Source organism: Corapipo altera, unplaced genomic scaffold (assembly GCF_003945725.1).
Source record: "Corapipo altera isolate COAL_440 unplaced genomic scaffold, ASM394572v1 64, whole genome shotgun sequence".
Classification (NCBI taxonomy): Eukaryota; Metazoa; Chordata; class Aves; order Passeriformes; family Pipridae; genus Corapipo; species Corapipo altera.
Genome location: NW_020884893.1, coordinates 9,896,456 through 9,915,950, shown reverse-complemented (window position 1 = coordinate 9,915,950; position 19,495 = coordinate 9,896,456). Strand labels below are relative to the sequence as shown.

The 19,495-nt window shown below is 49.5% G+C and overlaps 1 protein-coding gene across 4 annotated transcripts; it reads right to left on the bottom strand.

Annotated features, from left to right (window-relative positions):
• Positions 1-1,361: 1,361 nt before the first annotated feature.
• ASXL1 (ASXL transcriptional regulator 1) lies at positions 1,362-19,489 on the bottom strand. Of its 4 annotated transcripts, none has more exons than XM_027646144.1 (12): positions 19,414-19,489; positions 14,749-14,831; positions 11,530-11,638; positions 10,342-10,462; positions 10,173-10,267; positions 9,758-9,851; positions 9,340-9,492; positions 8,778-8,941; positions 8,595-8,691; positions 8,004-8,109; positions 6,964-7,579; positions 1,362-6,211 (listed from the first exon to the last, which is right to left on the bottom strand). In XM_027646144.1, exons 1-12 carry the CDS (start codon positions 19,471-19,473, stop codon positions 3,323-3,325), a joined length of 4,587 nt encoding a protein of 1,528 aa, XP_027501945.1. In that variant the 5' UTR covers positions 19,474-19,489; the 3' UTR covers positions 1,362-3,322. The 4 variants fall into 4 exon arrangements, with proteins under 4 accessions (XP_027501945.1, XP_027501947.1, XP_027501946.1 ...); XM_027646146.1 differs by having other exon boundaries at positions 10,173-10,225; XM_027646145.1 differs by having other exon boundaries at positions 10,342-10,459.
• Between the last annotated feature and the right edge of the window lie 6 nt (positions 19,490-19,495).

Below are 19,495 nucleotides of genomic sequence, written 5' to 3'. Positions count from 1 at the left end.
GTCCAAATGGAGAATCCCTGGAATTCCTTCATGTCTGGGAGCTCAGTGCTAATGCTCCTGTGTCTGTGACACTGCTGGGTTTATAACTGAGCCTCTGGCTGAGCTTTGCTCCCACATTTCAAAAGCAGCACAGGAGATGGCTGCAAGCCACAAGGGTAAGCAGTGCTGGGTTCCACCAGTTGCAAACCAGTTGGTGGTACCTGCTGAGGCTTCCATGGTCCTGTAACTGGGTTGACTCAGGATGTCCCCTCCATGGAGCCAGGGTGCTCCAGAGCATGGCAGAGCTGGTCCCTAACAGCAGCCAGGCTGTGAGAGAGAAAATCTGTTCCTTAGCACAGAAATATCACAGAGAAAAAAAAAATGTGTGTTTGCTCTGTGTGAAATCCTGATATTAATGGGTTTTATTCTTGAAACCCCGCCCTATTCCAGAGGTAACTAATCCTGACACCATCACCTCCCACCCCAATAAAACAGGGAAGGATTGTTTATTAAGTTTTAATGCTTGGCTAAGTAATAACTCTACTCATTTTTTGCATTCCTCATTTTCAGCTTATTTAGATTATCTGGGATCTTTAACCACGCTGTGTGCAAGACAACCTGCCAGAGTCAGAACATCCAGTGAACTACCAAAAACCAAAAAAAGCCTTTTTTTCTCCCCAGAAGCTGGTGTGGGACCACCCACTGTCCCAGCCCTTGCTCTTGTGTGATGGAAGCACTATGAAATGTGAGGAAGTCTGGGATTGTATCACCACATGGATCTCAGGACTCCCACAGCCCCAGTCAGGACATCCCTGCTCACTACACAGAATGTCCATGCCCTGAGAACCCAGACACGTAATAATTTGATATTCTGATATTTCCTTACTGCCTAGAAAAGAGAAAGGACACAGCCATAAAGTAATTCCTCAGGTAGTTTCAATAAACTGTAATTGGCATCATGTGTTTATGCTCTTGAGAAACATTTTTAGATTCATTTATTCAACAATGAGGGCAGAAACAGCAGGACCTGCCATGACCCTGGGACCAGTCTCAGTGCTGCTGCCCACAGGCATCACCTGAGGAGGGCAGGGATGCCCATGACCATGGGGGGCCCCACAGTGTCCCACAGCCACACTGGCTTTCAGAGCCTTCAGGGTGTCTGTTCCCCAAGAGCCTCACAGCGTCTCTGCAGCAGCTGCACCATCTTCAGTGTTCTGTAAGTGCATAAAACTGGATTTAATGAAGCCAAGCAGCAACACAGCCCCCTGTTAGTGACCTGAGCAGAGCTCTGGAAAACGCCCAGTTAAAAGAGAGGAAAGGAAAAACCACATTGCCTGAGCACAGAGGAGGATTTCAGAAAAAAAGGACCGAAACCACACAAGCAGATTTTACAGTGTTTATTTTTCCAATAGCACAAGGGACAGACACGAGCAGGCCCCCCCCCGAGGGCTCTGCCCCCAGACCAGTCCAAGCTGAACACTGCAGTGGCCCCCCAGGAGGCAGAGCCAGCCCCCCATCTTTGGTAAGCAGGTTCCACACCTCCGCTCGCCCTCACCGACACCGCAGCCCTGCCCGGGCTGGGGTGCCACGGGCGCTGGGCTCTCATTCCCATGGGATGAGGCTGTTGGATGCATTAAGGATAAACTATCTCGGGGACTGAACTTGTTGCACCCCTCAGGCTTGTGTCTGAAAGAGGAACTTGCACGCCTGAAAAAAAGTGCATGGTGAAGGGAGGTAGGATGGAGCTGGAAAAGGGACAGGAAGAAACAAAATGAAAATAAAACCCCCTAAAACTCTTGCTACTGCCCACTTAAATAAACCAGCGGCTTCTCCCCCTCACTGAAGCAATTCACTCTTGATTAGGAATTGCTCCGAAGAGGAAGAGGGTTGCAGTTTTGCTCTCCCTCTGTGGATGCACAAGGATGTTCACCTTCCTGCAGCACAGGTACAGCCATTCCCTGGGAGCTCAGGTGCAGCAACAACCACCAAGAGCTTAGAGGAGGAACTGGTGAACTCGCTTGGGTTGGCAAATCCCACCTGGTCATCCTTGAGCCCGCACAGCACAGTCCACCCGGGCACAGGGAGGCTGTAGAAACCCAGACACCTCTGCGTGGTGAGCCTCATGTCAGGCAAGACAGAATACAGTGGCTCTGACAATAACTAACACCACTTTAATGCAATACTGCTGTAGAGCCTGAAAATCCAAGGGGGAAAAAAAAAAAAAAAGACCCCTTTATGCTCTATGTACATTACATCCATTTACAGAGTTGGCCAGTACTGTGTACAACATATAAATATATGATCAAACAGATGCAGAGAGGATACTTACAGGAGCCAAATAATTCACTTTATACATCCAAGAATGAAAATATAAAAAAAGAAAGTTAAAAAAAAAAAAAGAGGAAAGAACACTGCTTTAAATGTTAGGTGATGGTCACATAGATGCACAGCTCGATGTCTGCAGGAACTCAGCTGCTGTGGGGTTCAGGTCCTCACCACAGGGCTGCAGTGCAGAGCTCACTGCCCACATCCCCGAGCTCCAGGGAACCTCCAGCATTCCACAGCAGTTTGTGGAAGTTGGCCAAAGGAGGCAGGCACAGCTGCTGGGCCACGAGTTCAGCCAGGCAGTTCCCCAGTCACACAGCTTCCTGCAGGCCAGCAGAAGGTATTTGCTTGGCACTTGCCCCGAACTTTTTTTCCTCTTCTTCTTGCATCCTCCACATCAGCTCCATCTGGCACACGGTGGGCTGTACACGGCTCCACAGCCACCTGCAGAGCATGTTCCTGGGCACCATGGTCTGCTGCAGCATCCAAAGACCACACAGGACCATCACTGCAGGGCAGCTCTCTGCTTATGCTCACTGCACAGCAGCACTTCCCACACAAACCAGGAATGGAGATGGCAGAAGGGGAGAGTGGAAGACTGTAGGGCCTCACCTCACACAGCCCTGAAATAGCAAACACCAGTTCCAGTTCCTTTGGATGTAAGGATTTCCTCCACAGAGGGTCCATGGATTGCCACAGCGAACGGCCTCTCCCCCCGGCATCAGCCTCAGCACGGTACCAGAGCACAGCTGGCAATTCCACGACAGCAGGAAGCAGCAGGATCACTCCCATGGGGCACAGCCCACCCAGACCAGGGTGTCACGGTGAACAGGAACAGGCTCTGCATTGTCGATCTCCACAGGAAGGCAGGTCAACGTTTTCCTCACCAAAACAAAGTGTAACAGCGTTTCTACTATGAAGAGAGAGTACTTTGTGTACTTTTGTGTACAGGCGTTAGGATCAGTCATTATCAAAATACACACACTGAATATACAACCTGTCCCATGGCCATAATTTATTATCTCACCACAAGGCACAATACACAGAGCTTAGAGGGTCCTATACAGTCGTCGTGGCAGAAGGCGCCGCAGCCTTTGCACATGATCATGGCCTTCAGGCTGCACGAGCACTGGAAGGAGATCTCCTCGACGCTGCTGCTGTCAGCAAACATCTGCACAGCCAGGGCCGTGCCCCGGCCCGCAGCAAAGTTCGCTTTGTGGGTGAGCTGCACCACACTCCCAGCAAGGCCTCGGGGGAAAGCCGGAGTGTTGGATGAATAATTAAAGCTGGTGGAATTGAGCTGCAGCTTTGAAAGCTTCCCATAAAATGCTTGCTTGATGTTGAGCTGAGAGGGGATGGACGAAGGCTCCAAAGGGTGACTCTGTCCTTTCCCTGGATCCCTTGAAAACTTAAAGAAAGGCCAGTCCACGACCAGTGGCTCGCTCTGTGTGTGCCCAGCCAGCTCCGTGGGCTGCTGGGCTGCATCCCCCCTGTTCTCTGCATTACTCTTGGCTGGGCTGCCACACACCAGCACGTTCTCATTTCTGATCCCTCCTGGCGTGCTGCTGTGCTGCTTTGAAGTCCATTCCTCCCTGGCAGCTGGGATTCCTTCTCCCAATGCACAGCCCTTGTCCAAGGGAATCTGTTTGCTGGGCGACAAGGTTCCCATGGTTGAACCCTGATCCAAAGCCCTGGAATGATGCAGCCTCACACTGGAGTTGGAAGGAAAACCAGAACCAAAGAGCTTTTTGCCTTGAACTCCACTGTAACTTTTATTGACTGACGCACCTCCTGTCTGGTTTGGTCCAAGAGCAGTTACAGCTGGAGATAAAAACAGAGGCTCTGTAGAGGTGTTCAGCTTCTCTGGGCTTTTACCTGCCATGACACTCGTTAAGGGGTTGTGCTGTGGCACCCGGTGGACCTTGGACAACTCCTTCTGCTCCTCAAAGCTACAGGAAGAAAACTGTCTTTCCCGAGGGCCCACATCTTCAGGCTTCAGAGAGGCACTTGCCACATTTGCCAGTTGGTCTTGGCAGCTTAAAGTAGAGCCAACCTTGGAATGTTTTTCTGGAACAGCCTGATCCTCTGCTCTACGCAATGGTGCTGCCGATCCACACGTCTTTTCCTGGGGGTCTGTGGAAGATCTCACTGAGTGGATGTCATCACTCCTGCTTCGGGCACTTGTCTTTATTCCCACCTCTGGAGAAGATTCTTTGCCAAAGTAGCGACTGCTGCCTCTGTCCAAGTGCAGGGAGAGGCTTTCCGACTGCTTCTCCAGCACTGGCTGTGCAATTTCCAGCTTGATGTCGACGTGAGACACTGGGAGAACTTCTTCCAGTGGAAGTTTCCCCTTCAGCAGCTGCATCACCAGGGGGTTGTTGGTCTCGATGGAGGACACGGGCCGAGCAGAGCCGGTTGGACACTCGGCCTTCTGGGGCAACTGCACAGGGGGTCCCCACCTCTGGGATGGGGGTGCAGGGGAGTCCCCAACACAGGCCGGACTATCTGCCTCCACAGACGATTTTGACCTAATCCCATCGCACCTCTCACTACTGCTGTGACAGGAAGAGCCTTTCCCAGCCACCTCCCTGCAGCTGACACTTCTGAAGCACATCTCCACCTCCGCATTCTCATCAGCCACGTCCCCTTCCCAGTCAGAAGCAGTGTCTGTTGTTTCACTGTGTGTACTCCGTATTTCCTCATCTCCACTTGCCTTCAGCTCCTGCGTCTCTCCCAGGGGCTGGTGTGCGTTTCCTGGTTCGGTTCTGAGGCACCTCTCCCTTGGCTGCAGGAGCTTTTCAGAGGTCTCTCTCCTATTCTGAGAAATAAAGCCACCATGCACAGAGGGCTGCACCAGAGCCTCTGCATTTTGTTCCTCATTACACCGTTTGTCATCACTGCCTTTCCCTGCCTGCAGCTGGGCAGCGTCACACGCCACAGGGATCACTTTCTTCACTCCAGCAGTCACCGTTCTGGAGGTATTACTATCAGCACCACATTTTTCCATAAAAGTTTCAGAGCTGTTAAATCTAAACCTAGACACCGTCTCTGGATCATGGCGTTCTGTACCACCCAATGACAACTCTGGCAGAAAAGGATAACTGGAAGAATTTTCCTTTACATCAGAAGGATAATCCAGCTGTATGGTGGGAGCACCAACATCTCCAAGTTCCACCACAGCCCTGTCTCCCGTGGGACTGACCCCTGCTCCCTGCCCCCCAGAACACAGACCGGTCACCACGGGAACTGCACATCCCAGCTTTGTGCTCTCCGGAGATGTAGCACAAGGTAGGGGTTCGGTCCTTGGGTCACAGAGGAGCTGCTCAGGGCTCTCCTCCGGCCTCTCAGGAGTCACACTGTCCAAGGATGACCCAGTCACAGTGTCACAGAATGGCCTCCTAGGTGACCCATCACCGGGCTGAGTGTCCCCTGAGCCAGCACCTGCAGCACAGCCTGGAAGGCCACTCCCCTCGCTCTTCGAGGAAGAGCAGTCTTGTCTGGAAGAGAGGCAGGAATTCACGCTGGCCTCCTGAGCGGCCCCCCCAGAGTCAACCTTCCCTCTGCTCAGAGGAACAGCCGACTGTAGTTGTGCTCGTTGTAGATCTGACGCACGCTTTCCATGAGCTCTCTTGGATCTCCTGTGCTGGGAACGCCTGCCGGGTTCTCCTCCACCTCCTCCTTCATCGGTGCTTCTCCCCCCGCCCGGGCCACCCCCTCCTCCGATGGCGGCGGTGGCGGCTTCGCGCTGGGCTCGGGCTTGCAGAGCACGGGCCTTAATGTCTGCGAGGGTCCGGGCCCCGGGGCGGCCCCGGCCGGAGGGCTCCGTGCTGGGGATGATCCGGGGGCAGATCTGGTAAGTGGGCTGACCTTTAACCACCCAGGGTGGTTTAATACGTGAAAGTTGAATCTGAAAGAAAGGGAAGAGCGGTTATAGTTCTAATGCCGGCCACCTCCAGTGAAACGCTTTTTACTGGCATCTGCTCATCACAGCTCTTCTCATCGCAACTCCTCTCACGAGAATTCAATAAAAAAATTTCAAATTTCAGCTTGGGAACTACTTTATACAGAGAAGCAGCACATTTCTGCAACCTCTGCTCCATGCTCTGTAAAGCTCAGTTCACACTAATATTGTTTAACGGGGCCCACAGGCAAATACAAAGCAAGTTATTTACATACACATCTTCAGACGTATCAAACTGTTCTCCCTTACACCAGGAATGACCACCCTGGAGCTACCAAAATGGATATCTCTAGTCAAAACAGGAAAAGTCAGAAGGAATATTGAGACTCCGTCAAAAAAAAAAAAAAAAAAAAAGGAACTGAGGAACTACACAGGATAAAGTACACGATTTGAAGGTCTTTTGCTACAAATCAGCTCATCTCAGGCAAAGTGCTTTCTGTATCCACAGAAATGCCAACCAAGGGAGCAAGTCAAGGTTACCCTGTGCTCTTGTGCAAAGACCTTGGGATGACTTTACATTCTTTGCCTGTCTAAATTTGACAGCAGACTGTGGCAATCAGAGGCACTTCACCAGCTCTACCAATGAAACCCTTCGACTCCTTCCCGTAAGGTGGCAACACTTGACGTTTTAGTAATGTTTTGATGCTGCTGAGCATGGCAGACCTGAGACACTCAGAAGCTCTAAAGCTCTTTCTTACCCGGATGGGTGGGACTTTGGGCTCCTCTTTAGTAGGCTGTGGCTTTTCTGGGTGAACACTTTCAATTGTGTTACGAAAGGACTGACGATCTTCAAGCCGGGGCTTCTTTTCGGGGAAGGATGCGGAGGCAGCCTCCTCAAAGCTTTTCCTCTTCTGCTCCTTGGACTCCTGAGCAGAGTTCTCCTGGGGCAAACTGGGAATTCTGTTCCCAGCCGCCAGCGACGGATCTTCCGATTTGCTGTGTGATTTGGAAGTCTCTGGAGAGAGGTGCAGCTCAGAACTCTCCGCCTTCAGTCCTGCAGCTGAGGGGCTGGTCAGATCATCTTTCTTCAGGTCTGTCTCAGGCTTTGGCTCTTTATGGAGGGAGGAATCTGGCCCCATGGGAGCAGGCTCTTTGGGAGCTTCTGTGTGCTCGGGTTCCCGCAGTCTGTACAGGCTCCTCCTGGCCCGGCACCTCAGGTCGGCCCGGGAGCGTTTCCGGAAGCGTCCGTCCCTCTGCCGCGTGGTCGGCCCGCGGGGCAGCCTCGCTTCTCCTTTAACAGACAGCTCTGTCCTGTTCTCAGCATCTTCCTGCACCGAATTCTGCTCCTGGGATTCTTCCTGGCTCAGGCCCAACCTATGGGGCAAACACAAAAACCAGCTCAGACCCAAAGGCCACCCCAATTTCAGTGTTACTGAATAGCACCACCACGGGCAGAGACTCATCAAACCCTCGTTAACTCACCCTGCAAGGGGAGAACCCACACATTCACCACATTGCTATCACAGGGGATGAGAAAAATAAGAAAACGTAAATATTTGCAAAGAAAAACAAATAATATTAACTTGTCTTGGACACAAAATATATAGGTTACAAAATTCCATGACCCAGCCAATTCCATTAAGGATTTTCCCGGAGCAACAGCTGGAAGGATTCACCTGACAACCTGTATATTTCGAGGAGTTTATGCTGCATCTGCTCAGGTATCATCAAACAGAAACACACTCTGCCACCTGCATAAACATGGATAAAACAGGATAGACAAGGTAAAATTTCTCACTTTTGTCCATAGTAGTCCTCAAAGAACTTCTCTTTCCATTGCTCCACTCTCTTTTCCTTTTCCATCTCCTGCCGGATTCGAACTTGCATCTCGTGGGTGAATTCACCTACACGGAAGCAAGAGACTGAAATTCAGTTCCAATAAAACTGATTCTGCAAATGCAACCTCTAGTGTTTGAACAGTATAGCAGCTGTATATACGAAGGACAGGCTGTTACCACCCTGCTCCCCACCCTGCTCTGGATCCATGTGCTGCCTGCAGCTCCATAAGGATGGTGGTCACACAGCCTCAAATAAGTGTGGAAAAAAATCATGTTTAACCAGACACAGGCCACCATTTAAGGAAAGATAAGTCTGGCACTACTTTACACCTTCACCACTTAGCTCTGAAAAGTCCCATGGCACCAAAAGAAATCACACCTTTGATTTTAAAGGAGGGAGGGGGAGAAAAAGAAAAGAAAGAAGAAAAGTTGGGGGTGACGTAGTTGCATACGCAGCAAAGCTGGACTAAATTTCTGTTTGTTAACTGCAAAAGAGAAACAAAAATCCTGTAAAATGAGCACCCACTCCCCAGGAAAGCAGAGCCACTCACCGTCAGCGAGCCGCTCTCTCCAGCTCTGCGCGGCGTGGGTGAAGAACTCGTTGTTCAGGGCGCTGCCACTGAGGCGCATCAGCCCGTCAGCCCCGACCTACCAGGACACACAGGACACATTGCTCCAGCTGTTTCCACACTCAAGGGGCAACCAGTGAAGGGAAAACACCCGAGTGCTCATACCTGTCTGTCCACTTCGGGCAGGAGGTAAAGCAGCTGCTGCTGGAAGTGTGACGGGAGCGCGTTAAAGGTCCTGGAGTTGATCAGCGCCCGCAGGTTTGTGTTGACGAGGATGGAGCCAGGGGTTTCAAAGTCAATATCCTCACCCCTGTTCCGTTTCATTTGCCCTGGAGTTTAAGGACAGGCAAATAAAATTAACGTTGTTGTATATAAGTATTTCAGCCTGATAGGCAGGAAATTAATTTAAACTACTACAGCGAAAGGAGCAAGAGAGACGAGAAAGACTGCAGTATGCAAGTGTGAAGAATGACTCCAGCCCAGTAATTAATAGACACATCTGGAATTTTAATATGAGGCCACAGTTCTGCCACATTCAGGTAAAATTCTCGATGCTCCTCTTCAGACCAGGGAAACTTTTAAGCAACTGTCTCACTAATGTTCAGGGTGGAAACCCTGGCTTGCGACCTCAGATCATCAAATGCCTCCTGAGGGAAGAGATCCTGGCGCTCCTTTCTCAGATTCAACATTACCGATTATTCTTCTACCTGTAACCAGAGGCACATACCAGCTGTGGGCTTTCGGATGCCCCTCAGCAGCTGTGGAGGATCCCTGTTTATCTCTGTCCTACTGCGCAGGCTGGTTTTGCACAAGGCCAAGGAGCTGCTGCTGCTGCTGGATGTGCTGCTGCTCTCTCCGTCAGCGTGCCTTCCTGTGAACCCTAAAAGCAAAGCCACTTCATAAAAATACACAAAGAACAGCCAAAGGGAGAGTGGTTGAACATGCAGGAATCATCTGTTACTAACAGATCTGCTATTATGGGGTATTGCCCAACTATTTTGATGGAGTTAAACGTACACACAACTCTCTGCAGTCACACTCATTCTCAGCAGGTGTTACAGAAACCCTCAGGCAAACACAGATGACTGGGAGGTTGAGAGAGATCTGTGAGGTCATTAGGAACCCCCTCCCAAAGCCATGCTCACCCGAGGCAGACTCCATGTGTGCCCCGTTTACTTTCAGCGGGGTTAACACCACCCGAGGCAGCATCACACCCGTCTTTTTCTTCTGTTTGGTTGTCTGCAGGCCAGATAGAAACCAAAAACAAAACAAAGGAATTGAAGGCATTAGGGAAGAGTAAAATGATCTTCTAAACAGCACGTTCTTTGGTTAAAGAACTAACTGCCTGGCTCCTAGGCAAATCTTCAGATGTCACTATACTCAGGACTAGCAGAGAATTCAACTTTGCCTTCCCGTACATGATCCCTCCCCATCCTGCCAACTCCTCACCCAAGGAAACAGTCCCTCAACTCTGAGGCACCTGTGCACAACTAGTCCCTGTCACACCACCCCACCAGCAACGGGTGGTTCACTCTTCCCATTAGTCCCGCTTTTTCCTACCTGGGAAGCAGTTCTGTAGCTCTCCCTGGTAGCAGGTCCCTTGCTCTGAGATTCTGTGGAACAGGAGGCGTTAGAGGAGGTTTCATCTAGAGACACTGAAAGAGATGGGCTCTCAGTCAGACACAGGAGTAGGCCCTAGAGTTTAGGGTTGATGCCACCAAACACTTACCATCATTGTCACCACTCACAGTGCTGGCTTCGTTGGACCCACAGCTTTCTGCGTCTGCTGTGTCCTCCAGCTCCTCCCCTTCTGGCACTGACAGGTTCCGAGACCACTGCAAGGCATCCTTCTAGAGGGGAAACACAACTGAGGTGGATACAGCCCTCCCTCCCTCCCAGACTTACACCAGTGGGAGCCTTTAACCTTAATCCTTGATGCAGAAAAGATATTTTGAAGTACATTTGGGCTCACGACAGAACAGATGTCACCTAAACTACAAGCAGGTCATAGAGCCCTCCTAGACGAGTAACTCACACTCCCAAAATATCAGGTTAATAATAATTAATTCAATAAAAATATTAATAATTTGTCAAAATTTTTTGTAAGCAAGGAGATTCTATTAAAAAGAACTACCTCATTCTTGCTAAGAAAGAGCAAGTAGCATTAGAGGAGCCAAATACTAAGACAGTAAGCTTAGGAGATTTTTCTTCTACTTGTACAAGTAAAGCCATTTCAATGCCACCTATTTTCAGCAAAATAAGGCGATTCAACAAGATTTTCTAACAACAGAAAATAGATGGAAATGAAACACCTGAGATACCTGTTGTCTATCAAGCTGATACTCATCAGGGAATCCAACAGTACAAAACAACGCAAAAGAAAAGCCCAAGACCAGAAACATTTTCAATATTTAGGATTACTGGGACAATAAATTAAAAATTAAAAAACATGTTCCAGAGAGACTTCAAGATTTGAGGAAAATACTGATGCTAAATAACACTGAATGTGGTGGAACACAAAACAACCAACCAAAAGAATAAATATGCATTTTCCTATCAAGATTTTACTTGTTGCTACAAGCTCTTGGACCAATTTAATTCCTTGGCTGGTTGTTTTCCCTTGTGGCTGGCAGCAAGGGAATGCATGGGACTGTTCCAATAAGCAGCTGCCTGAGTGGACACCAGGTACTGCAATAAGAGGATTTATCTTGCTTGTGCAATGCAAGAAAAAAAATAGGTTTTTTTTTTTAAAGTTATTTATCATAGATGGCTGAATATAGCTGAAAGGAAATAATGAATTCCAGACTCTCTCTCACATGACAGTCCCACCTGCAGCACACTGATGCTCAGTGGCAGGTAACACTCAGCCCTGCACAAGGAGCAGAACTCAGAGCTGGGAGCAGAGCTCAGCATTTACCTTGAGTGTGAAAAGGCTGATGCGTCCAGGCAGTTTGTAAAAGAGCCCGTCCCCTCCCCGGGAATTGGAGTGGAGCATGGCGTTGAGGCAGGCCAGGGGAGACGTGCCACTGGAACACAGGAAGGAAGAGAGGGAATAGTTTAAGAGATGGGTTTATCAAGAAAACAGCCTGAGGGATCTGGTTAAAAGGGCACCATTTAGCTGACAGAGGGGAACAGAGGTGATGTCAAACTTTATGGGATGGACACTTCAGTCAGAACAGTGTCAGTGCTTTCATTCTGACCTGTACATCAGCCTCAGCACATCACACCGAGCCACTGGCAGCAAACAGGAAATGTGACACCAATTTTAAGCTGCCCTCTCATCTGGTTTTAGACATTTCTAACTTTTATTACCGGTTTCCTCCCCTCCTCTGCTTGAAACCTTCGGTGTTGGATCGACTTTACAAAAACCCCAAATTTATTCAGCAGTAGAAAGATGCAAACAAACTGCACACACACGTGTTACTGGAATGTCTCCCTGACATGTCACAGACCAAACTGCACAAGCAGAGCTCGAGATGAAGGCTCTGATGCACTCACTCACTCACAGGTTCTATGTAGCCCCCTGGTTAAAGCCCCATCCTACGCTCACATCAACGGAGCTGCTGTGCCACGTAATATTGTGTTTTCCACTCAGTCCCACATGTACAGGCAGAAAGTTATCTGGAAGAGACATTACAGCAGCACTGACTGCATTTTTAGTAAAAGTGAAACTGAAAACTGGAGCGAGATAAAATACTTCTAAGAAAATCATCCTCAAATCGAAAACTTAGAACGCTCTGTTTGCACCCTGAATGTGTTTGGGTTTTGGACATTCCTTCATAGGCCTTGGCAACAGGCAAAGTTACCCTGTATCACTTTTAGATAACATGCACAAAATTTCCAGCCTGGTGTCCTGTTAGACAGTGCTTTCCCCTCTGTGTTTACCAGATGCTCCAAGCACACTCACCAGTCACAGAGCTCTATTAAAACATCAAAGTGAGTAGTTCTCCCCGAAACAAGAGAAAAGCAAGCAGTTAAAACTCTGTGAAAGTAGCTAAACTCAGTATGGTGCTGGGCCCAAGTGTCCTGGCTCAAGCACCAGCCTCACGGGAACATCAGTGTCCCATATGGAACATGGTCCCCCTGGCAGAGCAGCGTGACCCCTGAACTGGGGAGCCCCACCTCAGGACTGATTCAGAGGGAAAAACATCTCGAGGCACTGAGCTATTTCCTTCAGGAAATGGAGTTTCAGGAAGGGCTTCTGTACAAGCACCAGCAAGCCGGCTGCATGATCAACCAGGCAGGCTCACTGCCTTTATTCTGTGAACAATCATGCTCTGAAGAAAACAGTCTTTTCTTACAGCAGAGAATTAATGACCGGGGAAGGAAAAGCAGATATCCCAAGGGAAACCACCGACCTTTAAAGGAATTAGTTAGCTTTGTGGGATTTAACCTGACACATGCTCTGAAGTCTGGTCTTTACTTATACACTGTGACAGGCCACTTGTAAAAAACTGGGAAAGCACAGGATAATTTCTGTGTGTGAAGAGCCCAGCTATTACCTTTGGCAGAGGACAGCCTGTGCACAGAGATCTGCAACTGCCTGCTTAGGTAACAGGACTGATGTGAGAGTTGTAGAGGACTGATTGAAGCAAAACTGTATGAAAGTCCTCATTAAAATCTGTCTGAATTCTACTCATGGCTGTGAAAACACTGCCCATATCCAAACCAGTGAAGATCTCCTCAACAAGAGTCATAGAATCCGAAGATGGTTTGGGTTGGGAAGGGACCTTAAAGACCACCTCATTCCACCTCCCTGCCATGGGCAGGGACCCTTTCCACTAGACCAGGTTGCTCCAAGCCCCGTCCAACCTGGCCTTGGACACTTCCAGGGATGGGGCAGCCACAGCTTCTCTGGGCAACCTGGGCCAGGGCCTCACCACACTCACAATAAAGAATTCCTTCCTAATATCCAATCTAAATCTACCCTCCTTCACCTTAAGGCCACTCCCCTTTATCCTATCACTATGTACCCCTGTGAAAAGTCCCTCTCTTCCCTTCTGGTAAGCCCTTGGCAGGTGGGCATTCCAACAGCTCCAAATTTGATGCAGGTGCACACACGGGCCCTGCACCTCTCCAAACAAGGGCAGGTCCCACACTCAACACTTCTGTACACGTCACTGATTTTCACTGTTTAAACCACCCCAGCTGTTTCCTGATTTCACACAAATTAGGAGCAGAAACAAGCTAACTTTTAGGTCCCAGGAGAAACCAATTTACCTTCTGTAGGTGGGTAAAGTACAGGTTCAGGAAACGCAAACATCAGGGTGGATAACAGTCCACAGAAACAAGGGGAGGGGGAAGCAAGACTAGAAACAGTGTATCTGGATTCCCCAGAAGTCCCTCCCTGGGCAGCAGCTTTTTCTGTCTCTGGTAGTCCAACTTCCTTTTTTTTTTTTTTTGCCAGGCAGCACTAACTGAGGCATTTGGACTATCACAGTTCCCCACTTTCTTTGAGCTGCAAGACACTCTGTATTTCTACTACTGTCATGGAAACAGATGGAGGCTCACAGGAACTTAGCCAAGGAAAGCAATCTCCCACCTCTGCCCTTTCCAAGGCTCTATATCAGGTTCTTTTCCATATGAAATCCACCTTGAGATGGGCATCAATGTCAAGAGCCACAACCGTGTGAGCTGCGCTCTCTCAGTGCTCGAGAATCTGAGCAGCAGCCAGTGTAGTGACATAAAATAAAGAAGACTGACTTGAGTCTCCTAAAACATAATGTCTGCTCTGGAAATGAAGCATCAGAGGAGACAAAACTTAAACCATTCTCAAACTCGAGTCACAATAGCAGAAACTGCTGGGAGCTACTCATGAGAGAACCATGCGAGTGAGTGGTAAGCACAGCACAATGCAGGGGTCTGATCTGCAAGAGGCATTTATTTCACAATAGATGGGTGAAGGGACTCTCTGTGTTGAAAAAAAAAAAATCCACAAACAGCTTCCAGTTATTGTCAAAGAAAAAACCCCACAACCTGTATATAAATGTCTATACTGTCACCTGAAATTACCAGGCTGGAAAAAGGGAAGCCAAGTGGGCTGGGGATGAGGCAGAACTGCACGAAGCAACACAAGCCTTCACACGCTGCCTCCCCCGTGCTCCATGCTGGTTTAGACAAGATCATCAATACTAACCTCATTTCCTTTAGTCCTTCAGCCTCTATGACCTGCAGAATCTGTTTTGGGGTCATGGGAGCATCAGAGTAATTTTCCAGCACCTGAAAAGACAGAAAGACCATGTGTCATTACAGAATTGGCTTCTGCATTCCCAGAACTACTCCATCAGCTGCGGCCCAGACCCAATAACGTGCCTCTTCAAACTTGATTCATCTGCAAAGACATACAGTAAAATTTCAGGCAACCTCAAGATCCCAGTGAGCATCACAAAAGGCTTTACCTTCATCTGGTCCCTAATGAACTGAAATACAAACACGGAGGAGAAAAAGCAGCAGAATTTGGCCTTGACCCCAGGGGAAGCTTTACTATAGATGTCCAGTAGACTTCAGTATACATTAGACCAAGCTGCTGCCACATAAACCTTCAAAACTGAACAGCAGGTCAGTGACCTTTAATGATGTAGAGTGTTCTCCTACCTCTCCACAAAGCATCCAGTATTTTTCTGCCACTAGAAGTATTACTTTTAGTACAGCCATACAGTCCAATAGTGTACTTTCCATGGATTACTGCATTCATTTCATCTTTGCTCCATCCCAAGAAGGGAACCAGAGCTAAGAGTCAGAATTTGTATCAGAGAAGGACAGAATTCAGAAAAGAACAAAATAACAGTAAAGGATTTGGAAAAAAAATAGGGCTGGAGACACTAAAAAGACTGAGTGCTTGCCTTTGATACAAAACGAGGAAAATCAGATATTAAAAGGCAACAAAATAAATAATAAATCATCCTTCCATATATTATAGGAAGAATAGAATTGCTGAAGAACTAAAGAGGTTATTACTTGATTTTCTTTTAAAGCCTGTGGAACTTAAGTGCTCCGAAGTGTCTAGAAGCAAGAACTCAAGGATTCAAAGAGAGGACCGGACATTTCTGTGGATAAGAAGATTACCCACATAAACAGGAAACAATGAGCAAAAATAAGCTGCAGTAGATGTAAACCACGCTGCTTCTCTGGGAGCAGATTACCCTACAGCTGCCGACCACACGCCGGCTCCTGCCTTCCCCGGCAGCAGACAGTGCTGCTCTCGGAATGCAAAGGCACTGAGCTCACAGACCTGGGGCTGAGTGAGGAAAGACAGGGTGAGACAGGCACAGGACATGGTCTGGAAAAGCCACAGGACGTGGCCTGGAACAGGCCCGAAAAGCAGCAATTCACTCGGGAACTTTTTTATCATAACTCTGGTCTAAATTCCCCCGATGTCGCGGTGTTGTCTGTCCCCATGCTGTAGGAGTCAGCAACATGGTGTTGTCTCTCAGTCTGACTCATGTAGGAACAGGCTGGAGAGACCCAAACGCCCCATTTCCATCAGCGACATCTAGAAGTGAGTCACTGTGGCAGCCACGGCAACAGGACACGTGCAAAAACACCCCAAAGCTGTGCAGGGCTCCATTTTCACCTCCAAACCATCCCCACCCTCCACCAGTAAAGAAGAACCCAACCCATGACACTCCAGTTCTGCACCTCAACAATATGTTGTGATAAGGCCAGGCTGGATAGGGATTGGAGCAACCTGGAGTGGAAGTGGTCCTCTGCCTTGCAAGGGGTTGGAAGGGAGATGATCTTTAAGGTCCCTTCCAATCCAAACCATTCTGTGACTCTATAAAAGGAATTTCTTAAATCATATCCACCCAACAGGTATTTTGCAGATGCCTGAAGCTCACAAGCATCTGAGAATGAGGGAAAAACCCGGATGGGGAAGGGAATTTGAGAACTAACCTGAGCTGAAACCCAGCGAAAACACAAAGAGTTTAAAGCAAAGATCAAAGCGAGTGATAAGCCGTATTCAGAGACAGTAAACTAATTTAATTCCATACAGCTCCATCACACTTTTTCCTCCTTCCACAGGTCACAAGGTCTCCCTCCTGAGCTGTCACCCCGTCACTCAAAGGCAGCAGACAGCTGACAGGGGGAAATGCATCGCTCCCCAGCCCAGCGAGATCCGCCGAACGCAACACGCCTGTTCCAAAAAAAAAAAATCAGGGAATTATTCAAACCTCTCTCTAGTGACAGACACAGCAAGCGAAATACGCGGCCTAGAACTGAGCACGAAGGAGCATTTACATACGGATAAAAGAATCTGCACTCAGGGGAACAATTTCCAATCAAGAGCTGTGCTAAGTGTACAGAGCCCTTGATGGAAGAACTGGGGGAGAGAAGATCCTGCAAGCTTTAGGCACCAAACCCCAGCCTCCAGAGCTGGCCCTCCATCCTTCTCCAACCTGACACTTCCACTGCCATGTCAACCTTCCCACCCAGAGCTACAACTTCAGCACTAGTTGTTAGCTATTCCTTACCCCCAAAATTTCCCCCCCCTCCACTGTTTATAGCCAAGGATTCCTGTGCCCCTAATTATGGAAGTTTACATCACTTCCCCAATTAATTTACTGGACATCCAGTTCTGACAGCATCTGTGGGATAGTGCCATGGCTCTGGGCATCCAGATGAATCTTTAAAGGCTTATTTTAAGGAAAGTTGCAGAGCTTTGGCTCTGTAGGAGTAGCAACACTGAAAAGCACTTTTGCCTGTGATTCTCAGAAACGTTGAGAGGAATACAAAATATACCAGTGCACGTCAGAGAGGGAAATTAAAAGCATTTTGACAGGGAGCATGTGTAAGACTAGTGTGAAATAAAGGTCTATTTTTAGTGGATTTACAATCAGTCCTGCAAGCTGGAAGTGCAGCTACGCAACTGTAGGTCCCTCTAAGTGGATAATCTAGTATGAGATCGTTCTATTTCTGGTTCATCAATGGCTCTAAGATGCTGTTGAGGCTTAGACACCTCATGTACCCACTGTGCCTGAGGTTCTGGCCAAAAGACAGGTGAGGGGAACTGTGTGAAGAGTTCCTTTCCCCATCATGAGGAGGTGTATTAGGTGATTGCTTTAAAGTCAGTGTCTCATATGCTGCTTTGGGAAGCCTATAAATACTGATTTTTTTTTTTTTTCATCTGTCAGGGCTCAGGATGTTTGGTTGAGCTGACTTTGTGCAAGGCCACATGGCACAGCCTCTGCCCCTGGGGTCACCTACCAGGAAAGCATCCCTGCCACCTGCAGTGACACACCTGGCTCACAGGACCTGGATCCTAAGGAGAAATGCACAATGGAAAACCAGACCACCAGGCTCCCGCAGTGAAGTTCCACAGAGGCTGCCCTAAGCCCTTCTTTGGTTTTTCAAGCAAAGCCACGTGGGTCTAAAATATTATAATTTACACACAAAAGATGATGCAAGTTGCTGGAAGACAGATGCTTGTCTGATTAGGTTTCTTCCTGGCAAGCAGTAAGAAAACACTCCAATAGCCAAAGAAATCTTACTCGGGAGCACAAAGACTTATCCTTAACATCCTCAGTACCAGACATGAGTCTCCCTGGACTCACCCACACTGTTCCTCTGAATGTTTATATGCTCCAAGCCATAACCTGGGCTGGCAAAACCAAAACACACACACGGCAACAGAAGAAAACAAAGAAAACAACCACCCTCAAGCCCTGTAGATCTGTTTCTACAGAAGTCCATGGGCTACACAGGAGGAACACATGTACTGAACACCGCTGACAGGGCTACGGGGAGGAAACCAGGGATCTGTTCACCCCAACTACAGGCAGCTGGATCATCCCTTACTCTCTGGACTGGCACTCCTGCACCCGCACAGATCTGTGTCACCAGGAGAGAACCAGCTCTCTCCAGCCAGCTCTGACCACCCAACTGCCAAGCAACCAGCCTAAACACCTCCACATGCAGCCCTTAAATCAAACCTCTGACCAGCACCTGATTGTTGAACTGAAGTTATTTTTCTTGTTACATTTCCTAGTTCACAACTGGGGTCCAAGACAGATCTGACTCAAACACTTCACAGAGGGAAGTCCAACAACAGCAGCATTCCCACAGACACCACTGGAGCAGGGCAGGGCTTGGAACTTGGAAGACCTCAACAAGGAGATTCCCTAAGACAAAAGGGAATGGCCATGTCTCCCAACCCCAAAAGTGACCAAATACGGGCTGATTCAGGGATGTTCCGTACAGCTGCTTCTCCGGGCCAGCCCAGCACAGGGAGGGAACCCGCACCCCCGCTAATTAAACCAGAAACTTTTGACACCAGCCGTGCCCGGGCTCCAGGCCGGGCTCTCTCCAGAGGCTCAGGTTCGCTCCACGGAGCCTTAAACCATCCGAAAGGAGGAGAATGGACCAACCCGTCCCCACAACCCTGCCCAGCACACACCAACCCATTGCGGGACGGCACCTCCCGAGCCCATCCCGGGAGCCGGGACCAGTGGGAGGCGGCGGAGGCCGCGGGGACCCCCGGTGGAGGGCGGGCAGCTCGTTCTGGAGCCCCCCCAGCAGGCTGGGAGTCGCACTCGCACCGCGCCGGGGGCGCATCCCCTTCCCATCGGGCCGGGGAAGGGAAACAAGCGGGAAGGAGACCCCCGGTCCCGGCGGCCCCGGGTCCGGGCCGGGCACGGGCAGCACCGCCCGCAACCCCCTGGGCGGCCCCGGCTCGGCCCCACGGCCGCGATGGCGGCGCCGCCGGCCCCGTTACTCGGGGAGGGGCCGGGCGCGGCGGGGAGGCCCCGGGGCCCGGCCGAGCCCCCGCGCCCCTTCCTCGGAGCGCCCCCACCCCGGGCCTCACCAGGCGGGCGGCCTCGGCCCACGTGCGCTCCTTCTTCCTCCTCTGCTTCATCTCCTTCATCCTCCTCCTCCTCCTCCTCCTC